This window comes from Sciurus carolinensis, chromosome 4 (genome assembly GCF_902686445.1).
Source record: "Sciurus carolinensis chromosome 4, mSciCar1.2, whole genome shotgun sequence".
NCBI lineage: Eukaryota > Metazoa > Chordata > Mammalia > Rodentia > Sciuridae > Sciurus > Sciurus carolinensis.
In genome coordinates, this window is record NC_062216.1 from 50211045 (window position 1) to 50231071 (window position 20027).

The 20027-nt window shown below is 36.8% G+C and overlaps 1 protein-coding gene across 3 annotated transcripts in view; it reads right to left on the reverse strand.

Annotated features, from left to right (window-relative positions):
• Positions 1-2707: 2707 nt before the first annotated feature.
• Positions 2708-20027, reverse strand: part of Hook3 (hook microtubule tethering protein 3) — a 159905-nt gene continuing 142585 nt past the window's right edge. Inside the window, exons 24-25 of one of the 3 annotated variants that reach the window (XR_007108464.1) lie at positions 4595-4790; positions 2708-3063 (exon numbers count right to left, since the gene is read on the reverse strand). Coding sequence is in view for 1 of the 3 variants with exons in the window: in XM_047550945.1 (XP_047406901.1) it covers positions 4658-4790 (133 nt within the window). In the remaining 2 variants the exon portion in view is untranslated. Of the gene's footprint in view, positions 3064-4587; positions 4791-20027 lie in introns of those variants that run through there. The other 2 variants (XM_047550945.1, XR_007108465.1) reach the window with 2 other exon arrangements.

Consider the following 20027-nt stretch of genomic DNA (forward strand, 5'->3'; position numbering starts at 1 on the left):
GTCTCTGTTTTTTGTTTGTTCTGTTTCTGGCCCTTTAAGATGTGGGTGATACTGTATTGATCCTATAGACTGTTTCTTGGGAAAGATCTTGACTGAATGGGCCTATAGATATTTACCTACAGATATAAACCTGCCTAAGAAAAAGATGACGTTTCACTGTAACAATCTGGTCTTTGAATGGTTTTCTGAATTACTGTACAATTTTGCAGTTGGGAATTGATCTGTCAGATAAAATAAATTAAACATTCTGTATGTACAGACACATACACAATCACATGATAAGGAGTTTAAATAGTCAAAAACTAAGTTGGATGCAAAAATGTGCTGCCTTTAATGTGTGAGTATAGCAGGACACCAAAAGAGGATTTAAAAGAATTTTTTTTAAATCCTTTCATCCCAGTGCTGACAGTCCAAATACTGCTTCTCAAACTGGACCCAGGCATCTGCAAATCATCCAGCTGTGGGTTAGGGAACACTCGTCCTGAGATAAAGGAGAACAAAAAATCCCAAGAAAGCTGCCTGGTCCATAGAGAAATGGACAAAAAGGACCTGGCCTCTACCCTGCTTTCAGGAGAACAGGGCTCAGTTCACCACTTCTGCAGACAAACGACATCTTTGTGGGCTGTAGGCCTCACTGATTTTCTTTCTGGGTTCTTGTCTCATAGGTTCAAAGAATGAAATACATTGATGGTGGCAGAGCACAAAAATAAAATAAATAAAATTAGTTTTGAATGAGAGAAAAAAAGATGGAACTCCCATGATGTACAGGGGAAACTGGTGAAAAGCTTTTCCACTTGAGTACATGAGTCTGGGGACTTAAGTCTTCTGGATAAAGGCATTGATCAGAGTCCATACTGAACAGATGTTAAAAAGTGTTGGGGCTAATTGTTGGAATCTATGCTGTATAAATGTTGGGAAGGTACCAAAGCTATTGGCTTGGTCCAGGGCTTTCAATTTGGCATGTGCTTTTATCAGTTACAAAGAATGGGGCAATAGGTTCCAGGACTATTATATTATAACCTGAGGACAAAATTGTCTCCAATTTTAAGATCTGACAGGATGCCCCGTTTGGCTAGGGGACACTTCTGGTTGCAGACCTGTCTGTTGCCCACAGAGCTAAAACACAAGGGCCTCCCAGAGTCCCTGTGTATGCAAGCACCAGTGTCTTGGTCCAGCTGATTTCTGCAAAAAGATGTCCCTAATAATCTCTGTATGGTCAAAATGAGCTTCATTGGACAGAGTGCCCTAGATACATGTGTATGTAAAGAGAGAGTCTCTGGATACAATTGACAGTGGGGAACTCATTTAACCTTGATTTTCTTTATGATGATGATAAGGGAGTGTGGTCAAACAACAATACCCTGTGCTCCAGCCCCTTGAGTGCAAATTGGAAGGAAAGAATGGTTAAGGTAAATTTTTTTTTTTTTTTTGTATATGCCAGAATGTGATTCCTCTCCTGGGATAAAATTTGTTGCATAAATTAAATGTACCAATAACATTCTCACCCTAAAACCAATAACTTCATTTGCAAGTGCCTCCCAGGAAAGGAAACAGGGTCTAATAGAAGCCAGTAAGACCTTTTAGGCCAAAGGGACCCTGAGAAAGATGATCAATGTTATCATAGTCAAGAGTTTGTTTTAGAAGAAAATAACTTGCAGAGGTAGGGAGATAACCCCTTAAGAAAGAGGCATTAATGGAGATTTATTCTCTTCTGGACCATTGTTTAAAATGTGAATTGAGACAGCTTTGGCAGATATCCTACTCTGCCTATTCTGCCTATTAAAAAAACTTCACAAAAAAAAAAAAAAAAAAAAAAACTTCACACTAGGAGGGACTGCATAGAGGGAAAAGAGGGGTGGGAGGGGTGGGGGGGAGGAAAAAATAACAGAATGAATCAAACATCATTACCCTATATAAATGTATGATTACGCAAATGGTATGCTGTTACTCAATGTATAAACAGAAACAACATGTATCCCATTTGTTTACAATAAAAATAAATTAAAAACAAAAAAACAAAAAAACTTCACACTGATGAGTATAAATTTATGCAAGGCTTGAGAGCTATACTAGAGATGTATACATCTGAAACTAAGTATGTTTGTCTGAGCCTTATCTAACTGTTCTGTAAAAGTTTATAAATTGAAAGTTCATTTAGGTTTAAGCAGTAAGTGCTATATTTTATACCTTACATCTGGCATAAAAGGGCCACACTGCCATTTGAAAAACTGACTTATATCTGTCTACTTTGACTAAGTCTAGGTCTGATCATTAACACTGTTCCCTAAATGTATAAGAGATTTAAGGCTATCCCTGATTTTTGCTAGTACTGCTAAGATCTGCAAGTCTGTAATTATCTGTGAATTATGAATTTTATATGAAATTTAAACATGTAATATAAGTACATCATATAATTATGATGCTAATGATTAGTGGCTTCTTTATGTGTTAAATATATTCATGTTCTTCAGTATACAAGTTTTGAAATATAAAATTTAGGAAAGTATTTTACTAAGCTGGTGATCCAAGCTAAAGTTGTCTATAGTGGTAATTTTAGACTTACAGAAAAATCAAATTATTTAATTGGGGATTTATATGTATCATTTCATGTTCCGTAACTGGATAAAAGGAACCCATTATCAATAACATGTATATAAACTTTTGTGTTAATTTTTACACTTGGGTGGAAATTTAAATGTATTTTTGAAAGCTAATGAGAGCCTGATCAGTTTAAAGGTTAATATTGTGACACATGAAAACATTTTGTCACTTTCCCATGAAAGGGGGTTAAAAGTTTTGTTTGATTAATGTTTCAGATGTTTTGTTGTTTTGTGTTAACTAACATTCATATAGACTCTGAAAACAGTGTATAAAAACTTTGTTAAGCATGAGGCAAAGATCAGCTTCAGAAATAAAACACTTTACCTAAGATTTGTCAAGAGTCCCACCTCGCCTAAATTAAGACCTTTCTTCATGTTAAGATGATTTCAGGGGCTGGGGATATAGCTCAGTTGGTAGAGTGCTTGCCTCGTAAGCACAAGGCCCTGGGTTCAATCCCCAACACTGCAAAAAAAAAAAAAAAGAAAAAAAGAAAAAGATGATTTCAAAGTAGGCAAGATTTAAGCTCATCTAAAGTTATGTTCAAAGGATAAATTGTTATAAAGATTACTGTGATCTCAAAATAAACAGGAGATATGATATATAACTAAATCATGTTATTATATTTCTTGGATCATAGCTTTTATACAAACTGAATGTTTTTGCTATTGTTAATTTCATTTTGTATTTTCCTTGTAAACTTTATAACTGCTACCTGTTAATGTTTTGTAGAGGTATTCCTCCTAGTAGAACAACCTGGATAAATTTGAGATAATAAGCCATCACCTACAAAACAGGATATGAGGTTAACTTCCATTGCTAATATTGATCCTCAATTAAATGGAAGGGGTAACTATAATATTAAAACCTATTACTCCCATGTAAAGACTGGTAAAACTGGTCTATTAGATGTTTAAAACCCAAAACTTGGAGACTAAAGTCAAAGAAGTAAAAGGGACAAGGAAAAAGCAGCCTATGTTTGGCCCTTGCCCTTGAAGGTCAGCCAGTACCCAGAGAATGGTGGGATTCCCCCTAAGGACCTTAAAACTCCAGTGAGTCATCTGATCTGCCAATCAGGGAAATTGAGAGGACTCTAGAGAACAGAAAGCCAACCAGTGCATATTCTGCAAAGAGGAGGGTCATTAGGGAAATGTCCCTGTTGCTTCCAAGAGAAGTCATGTATGGTCATTAAGACCCTGACCCATCCTGACAGATGGGACCAGTGGTAAAGGAAAACTAAAGGAGTCAAGAGGTTTCACACATATTCCCAAGAGTGATCTCTTGAGAAATCTTAGCTGACTTTTAAGAGTAGATAGGAATAAGTTCAGTTTTGACCAACTTGGTCTAAAACATCTAGCAAGAGAGTATAGCCTAAGCACAGTCCTACATGGACAGTATGAAAAGGAAAAACAATATTTTAAAAAATGTAACTTAGGATGTACACTTATGACAGCCCTACCAAAAGTAAGTAAAAGCTGGAGACCATAAGGAAGGTTTCTTATGTGGGAATGCTATTACAAAGGACTCTAGAGACACAAGTTTGTCCTGCATTTCAGAGACTGACTGAAATAGTAATTGCTTTTGGGTTAATTATTTATAAAAAAAAAAAAGAATGCTTTACTGTCTTGTTTATTGTCTTATCATGATCCTTGCCCTATGTATACCTTCTCCAGTCATCTGACAACTGCCCGCATGAACTTCTAGACAGCCCTGATGTTGAATATCCTTAACTGTCCATGCCCCACCTGACAGAAAACAAGGACTTTGGGTCACATCCCCCCAACCTCACCCTCTTCTCAGCAGGAAGCAGCTTGGAGGTGTTGTCGCCCATTTTTCCATATAAATGGAATGAAAAAATTGACAGTGGGGAAATGTAACAGGGATTCACTTCACCCTTTGAATATAGCACATGTTGCTTATTTCAAAAGGAACATGTTTTTTCTTTTCCTCTTGTCCCTTACCCCCTCCTTAACCTGGAGGCAGGGAAAAGGATTACCTTGAGTTATCTGTCCTCCACAGGAAGGAGATGTCAAATTAATAAGTGCATTTCAACACACCATCAGGGCACACGTGGGACCCCCTGCAAGAGCATCCCAGGAATGTAGTCTTTGAATAGTTTCTTTAAAAGAACTGTATTCCTGATGGGCAGAATCACAGCCTTTGGTACAGGAGTCCCCTCTGCTTCTCCCTTGCTAGAAAAGAAATAAAACTTCTTTTTACTTTTTCTCAAAAAATTTATTTTTCAATTTCTCCTGTTATTTCTTCTATTATTCATTCATCATTCAAAAGTGTATTGTTCAGAGCACTGGCTCAAGCCCCACATGGATCTCCAGGGCAGGCCCAAGCCCTGCGCGGCAGACACCACCATGCTGCTCAACACATTGGAACACCTCTGCCGCCATCTTGGATTATCCCTACCACTGCTACTGCCATCTTTAGTTGGGGCTGCTTCCATCCTGGGACACCTGCCGGCGACTAGAAGCTCATTATCAAGGTTAGCCACTGCTGCTGCCACCAACATGGGACATGGCCACCTATATCCAGGGATATCAGCCAGGTCCTGAAAGATCATCACCAAGGAACCAACCTGCAAGGGCTTGGTTGCATCTGAGGTATCCTTGCTAGGTATGCTAATAGCCACCAGCTTGCTGCAGAGAGAGGAGAGAGCCTTGCAAGGAGTTGATAGGTTGGAAAAAGGTGATCCTGGTTCATCCAGCCAACCAACCTGGCACCTACTAGATCCCAAAGATAATTCAGGTGGCACTCGCTGGGGCCTGACAAGCCTGGTCCATGATTCCCTCTCTAGTATGGCATCCACTGATCACCTGGTCCCATTGGTTTGGCAATCAACAGGCCCTCTGGCTCCTCAATCCCAAGTCTCCCAACCTCACCCAGTCACCACATGGCTCAGCGCATGCAGCTATGTGACTGGCCCATGCTCTCAATGCCTGGTCCTGATATGTGCAATAAAGAAAACTTTTCCATGACAGATGCACAGGTCCCAGCACTCAGTCCTTGGGACCTCCAGAGAGAGAGGTTCCTGACTGGGAAGTTGAAGTGGGGTTTGGAGATATATAATTTAGAGACTAAATTAGAGACCAGGAATTGTGGGGTACACAAGCAATGTATGGGGCTAAGACCAGGCTCCTGCATCACAGGAGTGTGCCCTAAAGGAGAATCCTGGGGTGCAGACTTCCAGTGGGATCCCTCCAGGAATCCCTCCTCCAAGTCTAGTCTTTCCACACTGGTAAATTTCACTATCCCGAGGGTGGAGTTACTAGCAAACTCCAGACAAATCCACCTATCAAATGAGAAGGGAACCAGAGAATATATTGAACTCTAACAGGGACAACTGTTCAACTTTCCTTTGATTTTTTTTTTCTCTATTTTCTTTTTTTCATTTCCGGCTGTCACATCCCCAACATTTTTGAAGTCAAGTACTTTTTTTTACAGAGGACTAGAAGTTTTGAATAGTACATTACAGTTTTGTTGTAGATTTGTTTATTTTTACTTTTTTCTTTTTCTCTTTTGTTTTTACTCTCTCTCTCTCTCTTTTCCCCTCACCTATCTGTTTCCTTGGAGTCTCTCTCTCTTTTCTCCTTCTAACAACCAACTCCTTTTGACTCCATGTTCATTCTTCCTATGATCTAATACCTCTACATTCTCACCTCATACACATCACATGCTACACACCACCTCCTGTTCTCTCTTTGTCCACCATTAGAAACTTTAGACCCTATTTGCAAACCTACTGTTTATGTTGTAGATAGTAATAGAACACATAAGTTCTGTTTATTCTGACAAAACTATAAACATCTTAATAAGGGCTATTTGATTTACGGCTGCATATTGTTTGTATTGGGTGCTGTTAATATTGATTTCCCCATTAAAGGTCAGGTATTGGAAACCTGCAGGAACAGTATAAATCTATAGGGTAGAAACTGTAATACCACAGATCCCCACTGCTAGAGGGGAAGACACATGAATAACATGAAAAAATAAGGGAAGAAAGCAACCCAAACGAAGCAAGATGCTATAATAATAGAATCCACTGACAGCACAGTAAAAGAAATGTCAGAGGAGTTCAGAATGTACATAGTTAAAATGATCTGTGAAGATAGACATTATTACCCTATATAAATGTATAAAAAATTTTGTTTAAGAATTTCCCTATTAAAAAAAATGATCTGTGAAGTAAAGGATGATATAAGAGAGCAAATGCAGGCAACAAAACATCACTTCAATAAAGAAATGAGAGAAAATGCAGGTAGCCAAAGATTAATTCAATAAAGAGATATTCTGAAAAAACAACAGAAATTCTTGAAATGAAGAAAACAATAAACCAAATTAAAAATTCAATAGAAAGCATCACCAACAGACTATATCACTTGGGAGACAGAACTTCAATCAATGAAGACAAAATATATAGTCTTGAAAATAAAGTTGACCACACAGAGAAGAAACCATGAACAGAACCTCCAAGAATTATGGGATAACAAGACCAAATATAAGAATTATTGAGATTGAGGAAGGCACAGAGGTGCAAGATAAGAATCATATGATCATCTCAATACATGCAGAAAAAGCATTTGACAAAATACAGTATCATGTTCAAAATGCTAGAAAAACTAGGGATAATAGGAACATACCTCAACATTGTGAAAGTTATCTGTGCTAAGCCCAAGGTCAACATAATTCTAAATAAAGAAAAATTGAAAGCATTCCATTTAAAAACTGGAACTAGACAGAGATGCCCTCTTTCACCACTTCTATTCAACATAGTCCTTGAAATTCTACCCAGAGCAATTAGATGAAATAAATAAAGGGAAATGAATAGAAAAAGAAGACCTCAAAGTATCACTACTTGCCAAGATGATTCTATATTTAGAGGATCCAAAAAATTCCACCAGAAAACTTCTAAAACTAATAAATGAATTCAGCAAAATAGCGGGATATAAAATCAACAGCCATAAATCTAATGCATTTCTGTACATCAGTGATGAATCCTCTGAAAGAGAAATTAGGAAAACTACCCATTCACAATAGCCTGAAAAAATAAAATATTTTGGAATCAATCTAACAAGAAGTGAAAGACCTCTACAATGAGAACAACAGAACACTAATGAAAGAAATTAAAGAAAACCTTAGAAGATAGAAAGATCTCCCATGTTCTTGGATATGCAGAATTAATATTGTAAAAATGATCATACTACCAAAAGCATTATACAGATTCAAGGCAATTCCAATTAAAATCCCAATGATGTATCTCATAGAAATAGAGAAAGCAATCATGAAATTCATTTGGAAAAATAAGAGACCCAGAATAGCCAAAGCAATCCTTAACAAGAAGAGTGAAGCAGGAGGCATCACAATACTTAAACTTTACTACAGAGTTATAGTAACAAAAATGCATAGTATTGGCACCAAAATAGACAGGTAGACCAATGGAACAGAATAGAAGATACAGAGACAAACCCACCTAAGTACAGTTATCTCATACTAGACAAAGGTGCCAAAAACATACAATGGATAAAAGATAGCCTCTTCAACAAATGGTACCGGGAAAACTGGAAATCCATATGCAGTAAAATGAAACTAAACCCCTATCTTTCACCCTGTGCAAAACTCAACTCAAAATGAATCAAGGATCAAGGAATTAAGACCGGAGGTCCTGCACCAAACAGAAGAAAAAGTAGGCCCGAATCTTCATAATGTTGGCTTAGGCCAGACTTCCTTATAAAGACTCCTAGAGCACAAGAAATGAAAGTAAGAATCAATAAGTGAATGGATTCAAACTAAAAAGCTTTTCTCAACAAAGGAAACAATCAATAACGTGAAAAAAGAGTCTACAGAGTGGGAGAAAATCTTTGCCACACGCACTTCAGATAGAGTACCAATCTCTAAAATTTATAAAGAACTTAATATACTTTACACCCAAAATACAAAGAACCCAATCAATAAATGGGCTAAGGAACTGGGCAGTTACTTCACACAAGAAGATAAATAGTTGATCAACAAATACATGAAAAAGTGTTCATCATCTCTACTAATTAGAGAATGCAAATTAAAACCACCCTAAGAGTTCTTCTCACTCCAATTAGAATGGCTATTATCAAGAATACAAGCAATAATAGGTGTTGGTATGGATGTGGGGAAAAGGTACGCTCATACATTGCTGGTGGAGTTGTGAATTGGTGAAGCCAGTCTGGAAAGCAGTATGGAGATTCCTCAGAAAACCTGGAATGGACCCACCATTTGACCCAGTTATCCTACTCCTCCGTTTATACACAAAGGACTTAAAATCAGCATACTACAGTGACTCAGCCACATCAATGGTTATAGCACCTCAAATCACAATAGCTAGATTGTAGAACCAACCTAGATGCTGGGGGAAGGAAAGATAGTGGAATGAGACAGACATCATTACCCTATGTACATGTATGATTATATGAACGGTGTGAATCTGCAGTGTGTATAACCACAGAAATGAAAAGTTATACCACATTTGTGTACAATGAATCAAAATGCAGTCTGTAAAAATCAAAATAAGTAAAATTTAAATATTTCAGTTATTGCCAACTTCATTTCACTGATTCAAAATATTTAAAAATCTTTTAAAGTATTAGCAATATGTAAATGAAATTTTTTTCTAAAATAATTTATGGAAATCAAATGTGCCATTTATTTATTTCTTCCAAATTGTACTGGCAATATTCAATTAGACTTGGCCTGAGGATGTCTTCACAATTGCATACTTGGTAACAAAGTGCAATCCTAATTAGTCATTAAACTGACAGCCTAGTTTTTTGAATAGCTAAGACTCAGGCAGTTATAGCAGGTGGGAGGTTGTGAGGGTATCTTGATCCTGGCTCATCCAACCAACCAGCCTGGTACCCACCGGGATCCCAGAGATACCTCAGGAGCACTTGTTTTTGTTTTGTTTTGTTTGTTTTGTTTTGGGTGCTGGGGATTGAACCCAGGGCCTTGTGCTTACAAGGCAAGTACTCTACCGCCTGAGCTATCTCCCAGCCCCTCAGGGGCACTTGTTGAAACCCGCCATCAGCCTGGTCCACAAGTCCACCGAACACCTTGTCCCTCAGGTTTGGCAACCAAACAGGGCCCTCTGGCTCCTCAATCCCCAGGCTCCCAACCACCCCTGGCCACCAACCAGCCCAGTGCCTGCAGCTACGTGGCTGGCATACAGTTTTCAACTGGTTCTGATTTTCCCAATACATAACAACTTTCTGTGACAGGTGTAGAGGTCCCGGCACTCAGCCCTCAGAACCTCCAGGGAGAGAGGTTCCTGACTGGGAAGTCGAAAGGGTGCAAGCAGGAGAGACACAATTTAGAAACTAAATTGTAGACCAGGAATTATGGGGTCCGCAAGTGAGGGAATTCCGAGTCTAAGACCAGGCTCCTGTGTGACATGAGTGGACAACAAAGGAGAGTACTGTGGTGCAGTCTTCCAGAGGGACTGGCAATCGCTATACCCAGCCTCCAGGAGTTCCGCCTCCACGTCTAATCCTCCAACCTTAGTAACTGTCATCATCCTGAGGCTGGAGTTACAAGCAAACTCCAGACAACCTGTCTTTCAGAACAGAAGGGAGGCAGAGAAGATATTAAACTCCAACAGAAACAATTGTTGGATTTTCCTTCACTTATTTTTCCCCGTTTTTTTCTTTTTTCTTTTTTCTGTTTTCATTTCCTACTCTCACATCCCCATCATCTTTGAAATCAAGTACCTTTCATGTATCAGGTTACTGAAGACTGGGAGGTTTGAAGAACGTATTACAGTTCTCTTGTAGACATTTTATTTGTTTGTAATTTTAATTTTTAATTTCGCTCACTCTATTTCCTCTTATTTATCTGTTTCCTCAGAGTCTCTTTCTCCCTTTTCTCATCCTAACAACCAACTTCTTTTGATTCCACTTTCACACTTCCTATAATCTAGTACCTCTATATTCTCACTTCTTACCTCATTAACACTACATCTTACACCACTCCCCTGTCCTTTATGTTCACCATTAGAAATTGTAGACCTTATTGCAAACCTCTTGTTTATGCTGTAGATAATAATCAAACTCATCATTTATGTTGATTATGACAATACTGTTAACATCTTAATAGGGGCTATTTGGTTTAAGGCTGCATATTGTTTGTATTGGATGCTGTTCATATCGATCTATCCCTTAAAAGTCAGGTATTGGAAACCTGCAGGGACACTATAAACCTATAAGGGCAAACTGCAATACCTCAGATCCATACTGCTAGAGGGAAAGATACCCGAACAACATGAAAAAACAAGGGAAGAAAGTGCCCCAAACAAACCAAGATGCTATATTAATAGAATCCACTGACAGCATAGTAGAAGAAATGTCAGAAAAGGAGTTCCAAGAATGTACATAATTAAAATGATCTGCAAAGTAAAGGATGATATAAGAGATCAAATGCAGGCAGCAAATGATTACTTCAATAAACAGTTAAAAGAGCAAATGCAGGAAGCAAAAAGACTGTTTCAACAAAGAGAGATTCTGGAAAAAACAAACAAACAAACAGAAATCCTTGAAATGAAGGAAACAACCAAATTAAAAACTCAATAGAAAGCATCACCAACAGACTAGATCACTTGGAAGACAGAACCTCAGATAATGAAGACAAAATATTTAATCTTGAAACTAAATTTGACCACACAGAGAAGATGGAAAGAAATCATGAACACAACCTCATGGGACAACATGAAAAGACCAAATTTAAGAATTATTAGGATTGAGGAAGGCACAGAGATACAAACCAAAGAAATGAACAATCTATTCAATAAAATAATATCAGAAAATTTCCCAAACCTGAATAATAAAATGGAAAATCAAATACAAGAGGCTTACAGGATACCAAATGTACAAAATTACAACAGATCCATACCAAGGCACAGTATAATGAAAATGCCCAACATAAAAAATAAAGACAGAATTTTAAAGACTGTGAGAGAAAAGTATTAGATTACATATAGGGGGAAACCAGTATGCATATCAGCAGATTTCTTAGCCCCGACCCTAAAAGCTAGGCAGGCTTGCAACAACATATTTCAAGCTCTACAAGAACATGGATGCCAACCAAGAATCTTATACCCAGCAAAACTAAACTTCAGATTTGATGATTAAAATAAAATCCTTCTTAATAAACGAAAGTTAAAAGAATTTACAAATAGAAAGCCTGCACTACAGAACATTTTCAGCAAAATATTCCATAAGAGGGAATGAAAAAAAAGAAAAAAGCAACGAAAACCAGCAAAGGGAGGAAACACACTAAAAGAAAAGCCAATCAAAGGAGAAAACAAGTCAAGTTAAAAACCAAAAACAAGCCAAATGACCAGGAATACAAATCATATCTCAATAATAACCCTGAATGTTAATGGCCTACACTCATCAATCAAAAGACATAGACTGGCAGATTGGATTTTTAAAAAAGTCCCAAAATATGCTGCCTTCAAGAGACTCATCTCATAGAAAAAGACATCCACAGACTAAGGGTGAAAGGATGGGGGAAAACATACCATGCACATGGACTCAGTAAAAAAGTGGGGATTTCCATTCTCATATCAGATATAGTAGACTTCAAGCCAAAGTTAATCAGAAGGACTAAGGAAGGATATTTCATACTGCTTAAGGGAACCATAAATCAATAAGGCATAATGATCATAAATATGCCCCAAACAATGGTGCATCCAGGTATATCAAACAAATTCTTCTCAATTTCAAGATTCAACTAGACCACACACAATATTACTGGGTGATTTTAACACACTTCTCTCATCACTGGATACATTTTCCAAAAAAAAACTGAACAAAGAAACCATAAAACTCAATAACACAATCAATAACTTAGACTTAACAGACATATATAGAATATTCCACAATGAGTGAATATACTTTTTTCTCAGCAGTACATGGATCCTTCTCTAAAATAGAGCATATGTTATACCACAAAGCAACTCTTAGCAAATAAAAAATAAATAAAGATACTATCTTGCATTCTATCAGATCATAATGGAAGAAAATTAGAAATCAACAATAAAATTAAAAAATGGAATCTACTTCAATACCTGGAGACTAAATAATATGTTATTGAATGATGCATGGAGAGCAGAAGACATCAGGGAGGAGATAAAAAAATTAGAAGGTATTTTGAAAATCTATGATCCAACAAAACAGAAAATCTCAAAGGCATGGACAAATTTCTAGAGACCTATGATCCACCCAAACTGAATCAGGAGGGCGTACACAATTTAAACAGATCAATTTCAAGCAATGAAATAGAAGAAATCATCAAAAGCCTACCAACCTAGGCAATAGAACAGAGACCCTGCTACTACCAGAAGAAAAAGTAGGCCCAAATCTTTATCATGTTGGGCTAGGATCTGACTTCCTTAACAAGACCGTGAAAGTGCAGGAAGTTAAATCCAGAATCAATAAAAGGGATGGAATCAAACTAAAAAGCTTATTTTCAGCAAAAGAGACAATCAATAATGTAAAGAGAGAGTCTACAGATTGGGAGAAAATCTTTACCACATGCACCAAAGATAAAGCATTAATCTCTAGGATATATAAAGAACTCAAAAAATTTAACACCAAAAAAACAAATAACCCAATTAATAAATGGGCCATGGAACTGAAGAGACACTTCACAGAAGATATAGGGTTGATCAACAAATATATGAAAAAATGTTCAACTTCTCTAGCAATTAGAGAAATGCAAATCAAAACTACTGTAAGATTTCATCCTATTCCAGTCGGAATAGCAACTACCAAGAATACAAGCAACAATAAATGTTGGCAAGGATGCGGGGGAAAAGGTACACTCATACATTGCTGGTGGGAATGCAAAATGATGCAGCCACTGTGGAAAGAAGTATGGAAATTCTTCAGAAAACTTGGAATGAAACCACCATTTGACCCAGCTATCCCACTCTTTCATTGGCCTATACCCAAAGGACTTAAAATTAGCATACTACAGTGATGCAGCCACATCAATGTTTATAGCAGCTTAATTCACCATAGCTAAAATATGGAACCAACCTAGATGCCCTTCAACAGATGAATGAGTAAAGAAAATGTGAGATATATATATATATATATATAGATATATATATTTATCTGTATATATATACATATACATATGTGCATATACATATACACATACATATGTATATACATATACATATATATATATGATGGAATATTACTCAGCTATAAAAAAGAATGAAATTATGGCCTTTGTTGATAAATGGATGGAGTTAGAGATTATCATGCTAATAATAAGCCAAACCTAAAAAACCAAAAGCTGAATGTTTTCTCAGATATGCAGATACTAATTCACAATACGGGGAGTGGGGATAAAAAAGAACAGTTATTTTATATTAGGTAGAGGGGAGTAAAGGGAGGGGAAGGAGTGTGGGGGTAGGAATGATAGTAGAGTGAAACAGACTTTATTCCCAAATGTACATATATGACTGAATGACCGATGTGATCCTATAATATGTATAATCAGAAAAATCACTCCATTTATGTGTGATCTATAAAAAATGTATAAATGCATTCTACTGTCATGTACAATAAATTAGAACAAAAAAATTAAAAAAAAAGAAAAAGTCTACCAACAAAGAAAAGCCTGGAACCAGATGGATTCTCAGCCGAGTTCTACAAGACCTTCAAAGAAGAACTAATACCAATATGCTTCAAAGTATTCCATGAAAAAGAAAAGGAGGGAACCCTTCCAAACACATTCTATGAGGCTAGTATCACCCAGATACCAAAAGCAGAGAAAGACACATCAAAGAAAGAAAACTTTAGACCAATATCCCTGATGAACATAGATGCAAAAATTCTTAACAAAATTCTGTCAAATCACATACAAAAACATATTATAAAGAGTGTTTCAATAAACATAATACATCACATCAATAGACTTAAAGACAAGAATCATATCATTATTTCAATAGATGCATAAAAAGCATTTGATAAAATACAGCACCTCTTCATGCTCAATACATGAGAAAAATTAGGGATAGCAGGAACATACCTCAACATTGTAAAGGCTATCTATGCTAAGCTCAAGGTTAACATCATTCTACATGGAGAAAAACTGAAAGCATTCCCTCTAAAAACTGGCACAAGACAAGGAGGCTTTCTTTCATCACTACTATTCAACACTGTCCTTGAAACTCTAGCCAGAGCAATTAGACAGACCAAAGAAATTAAAGGGATACAAATAAGAAAAGAACAACACAAACTATCACTATTTGCTGACAACATGATTTTATATTTAGAGGATACAAAAAAACTCCACCAGAAAACTTCTAGAACTAATAAATGAATTCAGCAAAGTTGCGGAATACAGTCAATGCTTATAAATCTAACGCATCCTATTCATAAGTGATGAATCCTCTGGAAGAGAAATTAGGAAAACTACCCCATTCACAATAGCCTGGGGGGGGGGGAAACTTGGGAGTCAATCTAACAAAGGAGATCAAAGACCTCTATAATGAAAATAACAAAACACTAATGAAAGAAACTAAAGAAAACCTTAGAAGATAGAAAGATCTCCCATGTTCTTAGGTAGAATTAATATTGTCAAAATGATCATACTACCAAAAGCATTATACAGATTCAAAGAAATTCCAATTAAAATCCCAATGATATATCTCATAGAAATAGAAAAAGCTATCATGAAATTCATATGGAGAAATAGGAAACCCAGAATAGCGAAAGCAATCCTTAGCAGGAAGAGTGAAGCAGGAGGTATAACAATACCAGACCTTAAACTGTACTACAAAGCAATAATAACAAAAATGGCATGTCGTTGGCACCAAAATAGACACGTAGACTAATGGTACAAAATAGAAGATACAGAGACCAATCCACATAAATACAGTTACCTCATACTGTGTTTAGTATGAGGTGCCAAAAATATAAAATGGATCAAAGATACCCTCTTCAACAAATGGTACTGGGAAAACTGAAAATCCATATGCAGTAAAATGAAACTAAAACCCTATCTCTCATCCTGCACAAAACTCAACTCAAAATGGATCTAGGACCTAGGAATTAGACCAGAGATCCTGCATCAAATAGAAGAAAAAGTAGGCCCAAATCTTCATCATGTAGGCTTAGGACTAGATTTCCTTAGCAAGATTCCCAAAGCACAGAAATAAAAATAAAAATCAATAAATGGAATGGATTCAAACAAAAAGCTTTTTCTCAACATTTCAATCAATAATGTGAAGAGAGAGCCTACAGAGTGGGAGAAAATCTTTACCAACCACCCTTCAGATAGAGCACTAATCTCTAGAATTTATAAAGAACTCAAAAAACTTAACACCAAAAATATAAATAATGCAATCAATAAATGTGCTAAGGGATTGAGCAGACACTTCACAGAAAAAGATAAACAGGCGATCAACAAATATATGGTGTTCAACATCTCTAGTAGAGAAATGCAAATCAAAACTACTCTAAGATTTCATCTCACTCCAATTAGAATGGTTATTATCAAGAATACAAGCAACAATATGTGTTGGCAAGGATGTGGGAAAAAAGGTACACTCATACATTGCTGGTGGAATTGCAAATTGGTGAAGCTACTCTGGAAAGTAGTATGGAAATTCCTCAAAAAATCTGGAATGGAACCACCACTTGACCCAGTTACCCACTCCTCCGTTTATACCCAAAGGACTTAAAATCAGCAAACTATAGTGATGCAGCCACATCAATGGTTATAGCAGCTCAAATCACAATAGTTAGATTGTGGAACCAACCTAGATGCTCTTCAATAGATGAAAGAATAAAGAAACTGTGGTATATATACACAATGGAATATTATTTATCCATAAAGAAGAATAAAATTATGGCATTTGCAGGTAAATGGATGGAGTTGGAGAATATCATGCTAAATGAAATAAGCCAATCCCAAAACACCAAAGGCCAAATGCTTTCTCTGATTAAGTGGATGATACATAACTGGGGGGAGAAGGGGTAAGGGAAGAAAGGAGGAACACTGGATTTTGTAGAGGGAAATAATGGGAGGGGAGGGGCGGGGAAAGAAAGACAAACATTGTTACCCTATATACATTTATGATTTCTCAAATGGTGTGATCCTACATTGTGTACAGCCAGAGAAATGAAAAGTTGTACTCCATTTGTGTACAATGAATCAAAATGTATTCTGCTGTCATGTATAACTAAATAGAACAAACAATAAATAAAAAGTGTATTGTTCAGTTGGGCACAGTAATGCCTATAATCCCAGTGGTTCGGGAGGTTGAGACAGGAGGATCACAAGTCAGTCGCAGCAATTTAGTGAAGCCCTAGGCAACTCATGGAGACCTTTCTTTAAACGAAATTCAAAAAAGGCTCAGTGCTTAAGGGCCCCTGGGTATGGAAAAAAAAAAAAAAAAAGGTATTGTTCAATTCAATCTACCAGTGTCTGTATAGTTTTTGTAGGAATTTGCCATGTTGATTTCTAGTTTCATTCCATTATGATCTGATAAATTGGAAGGTATTATGTCAGTTTTTTTGTATTTGCTAAGAGTTGCTTTGTGGCCTCTCTCTCCCCTATTTCAAAGCTTGCCCAGTGTTTCTTAATACTCCCCTGCCCCCCAGAACTAGGCATTGAACCCAGTGGCACTGTACCACAGAACTACAAACTACGTTCCCATCAACTTTTCCTTTTTCTCCCTTTTTTGATATTAGGAATTCAACCGAGGGGTGCTTAACGATTGAGCCACATCCCCAACCCTTTTTTATATTTTATTTAGTCGGGGTCTCACTAAGTTGCTTAGGAGCTTGCTAAATTGGTGAGGCTGGCTTTGAACTCGTAATCCTCCTACCTCAGCCTCCCAGTTCACTAGGATTATAGGAACATGCCATTCAAAGCCAGCCTCAGCAACTTAGCACCATGGGATTCAATAGCCAATGCAAACAGCAAAAAAGGTCTGGGTGATTCTGAAGTGCTGTCAAAATTAAAATTAAGAAATACTGGACAGTATTTTTTTTTTTTTTTTTTTTTTTTTATGTGGTGCTGGGGATTGAACCCTGGGCCTTGTGCTTATGAGGCAAGCACTCTACCAACTGAGCTATCTCCCCAGCCCTGGACAGTATTATTTTTTGAGACAGCATTATTTTTCTTATTAAGTTACTGAAGCTGGCCTCAAACTTGTGATCTTCCTTCCTCAGCTTCCTGAGTTGCTGGGATTACAGGTGTATGCCACTGTGTCTGGCGTAAACAATGTCTCATTTAGTCTCGGCTATTGTTATATAAGTGAAGTTATTCCACATGCTGTTTATTATTATTATTATTTTTTATACTGGGGATTGAACCCAGACTTCCCAAGTCGCTGAGATTACAGATGTGCACTTGGCTTGTTGGCTTTCATTTTTAATTCAACATCATGTTAATGAAAGATAGTTTGTTTTTTAAAAAATAGTTTTTAAAGTTGTCCCTGGGGGCTGGGGATATTAGCTCAGTTGGTAGAGTGCTTGCCTCATATGCACAAGGTCCTGGGTTCAATCCCCAACAACAAAAAAAAACAAAACAAACAAAAAAATAAAGTTGTCCCTGAACCTTTATTAACATGATATTGAACCGGGCTTTTTAACAGGTCATCTTTATCACTTAGAAAATTAAAATGGCTGTATTGAAAGAACACGGCCGCACAAATGATAGTGGCTGGAGGCAGGAAGCACACCTTGGATCAGTAAGCTCTTCTTTATTCAGCAGTGGAGTCAACTGATCAAACGCCTGATGTGGCTCCTTTCCGAGGTGGTGGGGAGAATGGCTGCTTGCCACCATGAGGGTCTGGGTTTTATACGCAGCCTTAGCAGAGCCAGGTCATGGAAGGAGTTCGATACTTTTGATGGGCCTTTTTGGCAGGCAGGGAACAGGGCCAGGTCATGGGAGGAGTCTTGGTGGCAGGATCATTTAGGGCAGGGTGGGAGGGCAGGTAGGTAACCATATCCTTCATGTAGGACCTCTGGCCAGGAGTTGGGGATGAAAACCAAAATAATATATTATTGCATCACAGTATTACAATAGTATAAATAAAATGTTGAGCAAAAGAAATCATACCATGTAATTCCATTTAACAAAGTTTAGTACCAGGAAAGGTTACACCATATTGTTATTACTTAATGGTAAAACACTAAACAAAGCAAGAAAATCATTACCATAGAGTCAGGCTAGTGGACACCTCTGGAAGAAGATAGGGACTGTGGTTAAAAATGGGAATGTGTAGAGACCCTTGGAATACACTGGTGTTCACTATATAAGCACCATAAAGGAGAAATGTGGAATTGGTGTTACCAATACTCATAAGTAGAAGGGGATGAAAGCAGAAAAGGTAGGTATTACCTATTATGGTAGGTTGATATGAGAGTGATCACTCTTCTAAAAAAATATATAAATCTGTACTTCATTAAAAAAGAAAACTCTGTTACTGAAGAATTCTGTAACTTACCTTTCATAAAGCTGTTTGAAATTCTATATGGGAATTAAGACAACTTTTGCTTTATGAAGGCATCTCAGTTCTGTCTAAACACTTGGAAAACAACTGTTGAAATATAAATATTAGACAAACGTATAGCCAATTTCTTTCACAGAAAGTAATGATTCCATATTTATTTTAGATGTCATGCTTTACATAGTACATAATTTATACATTGTCAAATATTTCAAATATTTAATATTATCTTTATACTGTTATAAATAAAAATGTTGCATTCAATGGACACATATTTAAAAATTTAATAAACATTCATTTTGTGACTCCTGTGGACTACTGTTCTCTATGCTGGTGATACAGCAGTAAAAAAAAAAAATAATTGACAAGAAAAAATCCCTGCTCTTAGGTACTTTTATTCTAGTAAGGAATATAAACAAAGATAAACGTGTAATATTTGTTGAATATTAGTGATAAATGCTAAGGACAAAAAAGCAGAGAAGAAAAATATAAAGGGTAAAAGTGGGTTACCCCACTGGTGTGTTTATGAAACTCGAAGGTCAATGTGGCTGAAGTGGAGTGGGTGAATAAGAAGGTCAGAGACACATAGGGCCTTATAGAACTTTGGTTTTTGTTCTTCAAAGAGATGTGGTCATCATAGGATTCTGACTAGTGAACTGACAGAACTTACTTAGGCCTTAACAGGTCACTATGACTTCTGTGTTGAGAATGAACTATCAGTTTGCTTGAAATATAATAGTGTAGTAGGGCAAGGTAGATAATTAACTGTTTAAAGTAAAACAAAAGATGTGTGTGTAACATATGTAGATTCAAAATATAGTAGCATAAAGCATAGAAGAAATAGAAATATACTGTTGAAGGTTCTCATGCTATACTCAAATGGATATAGTATCACTTGAAAGTATACTGTGATAAGTTA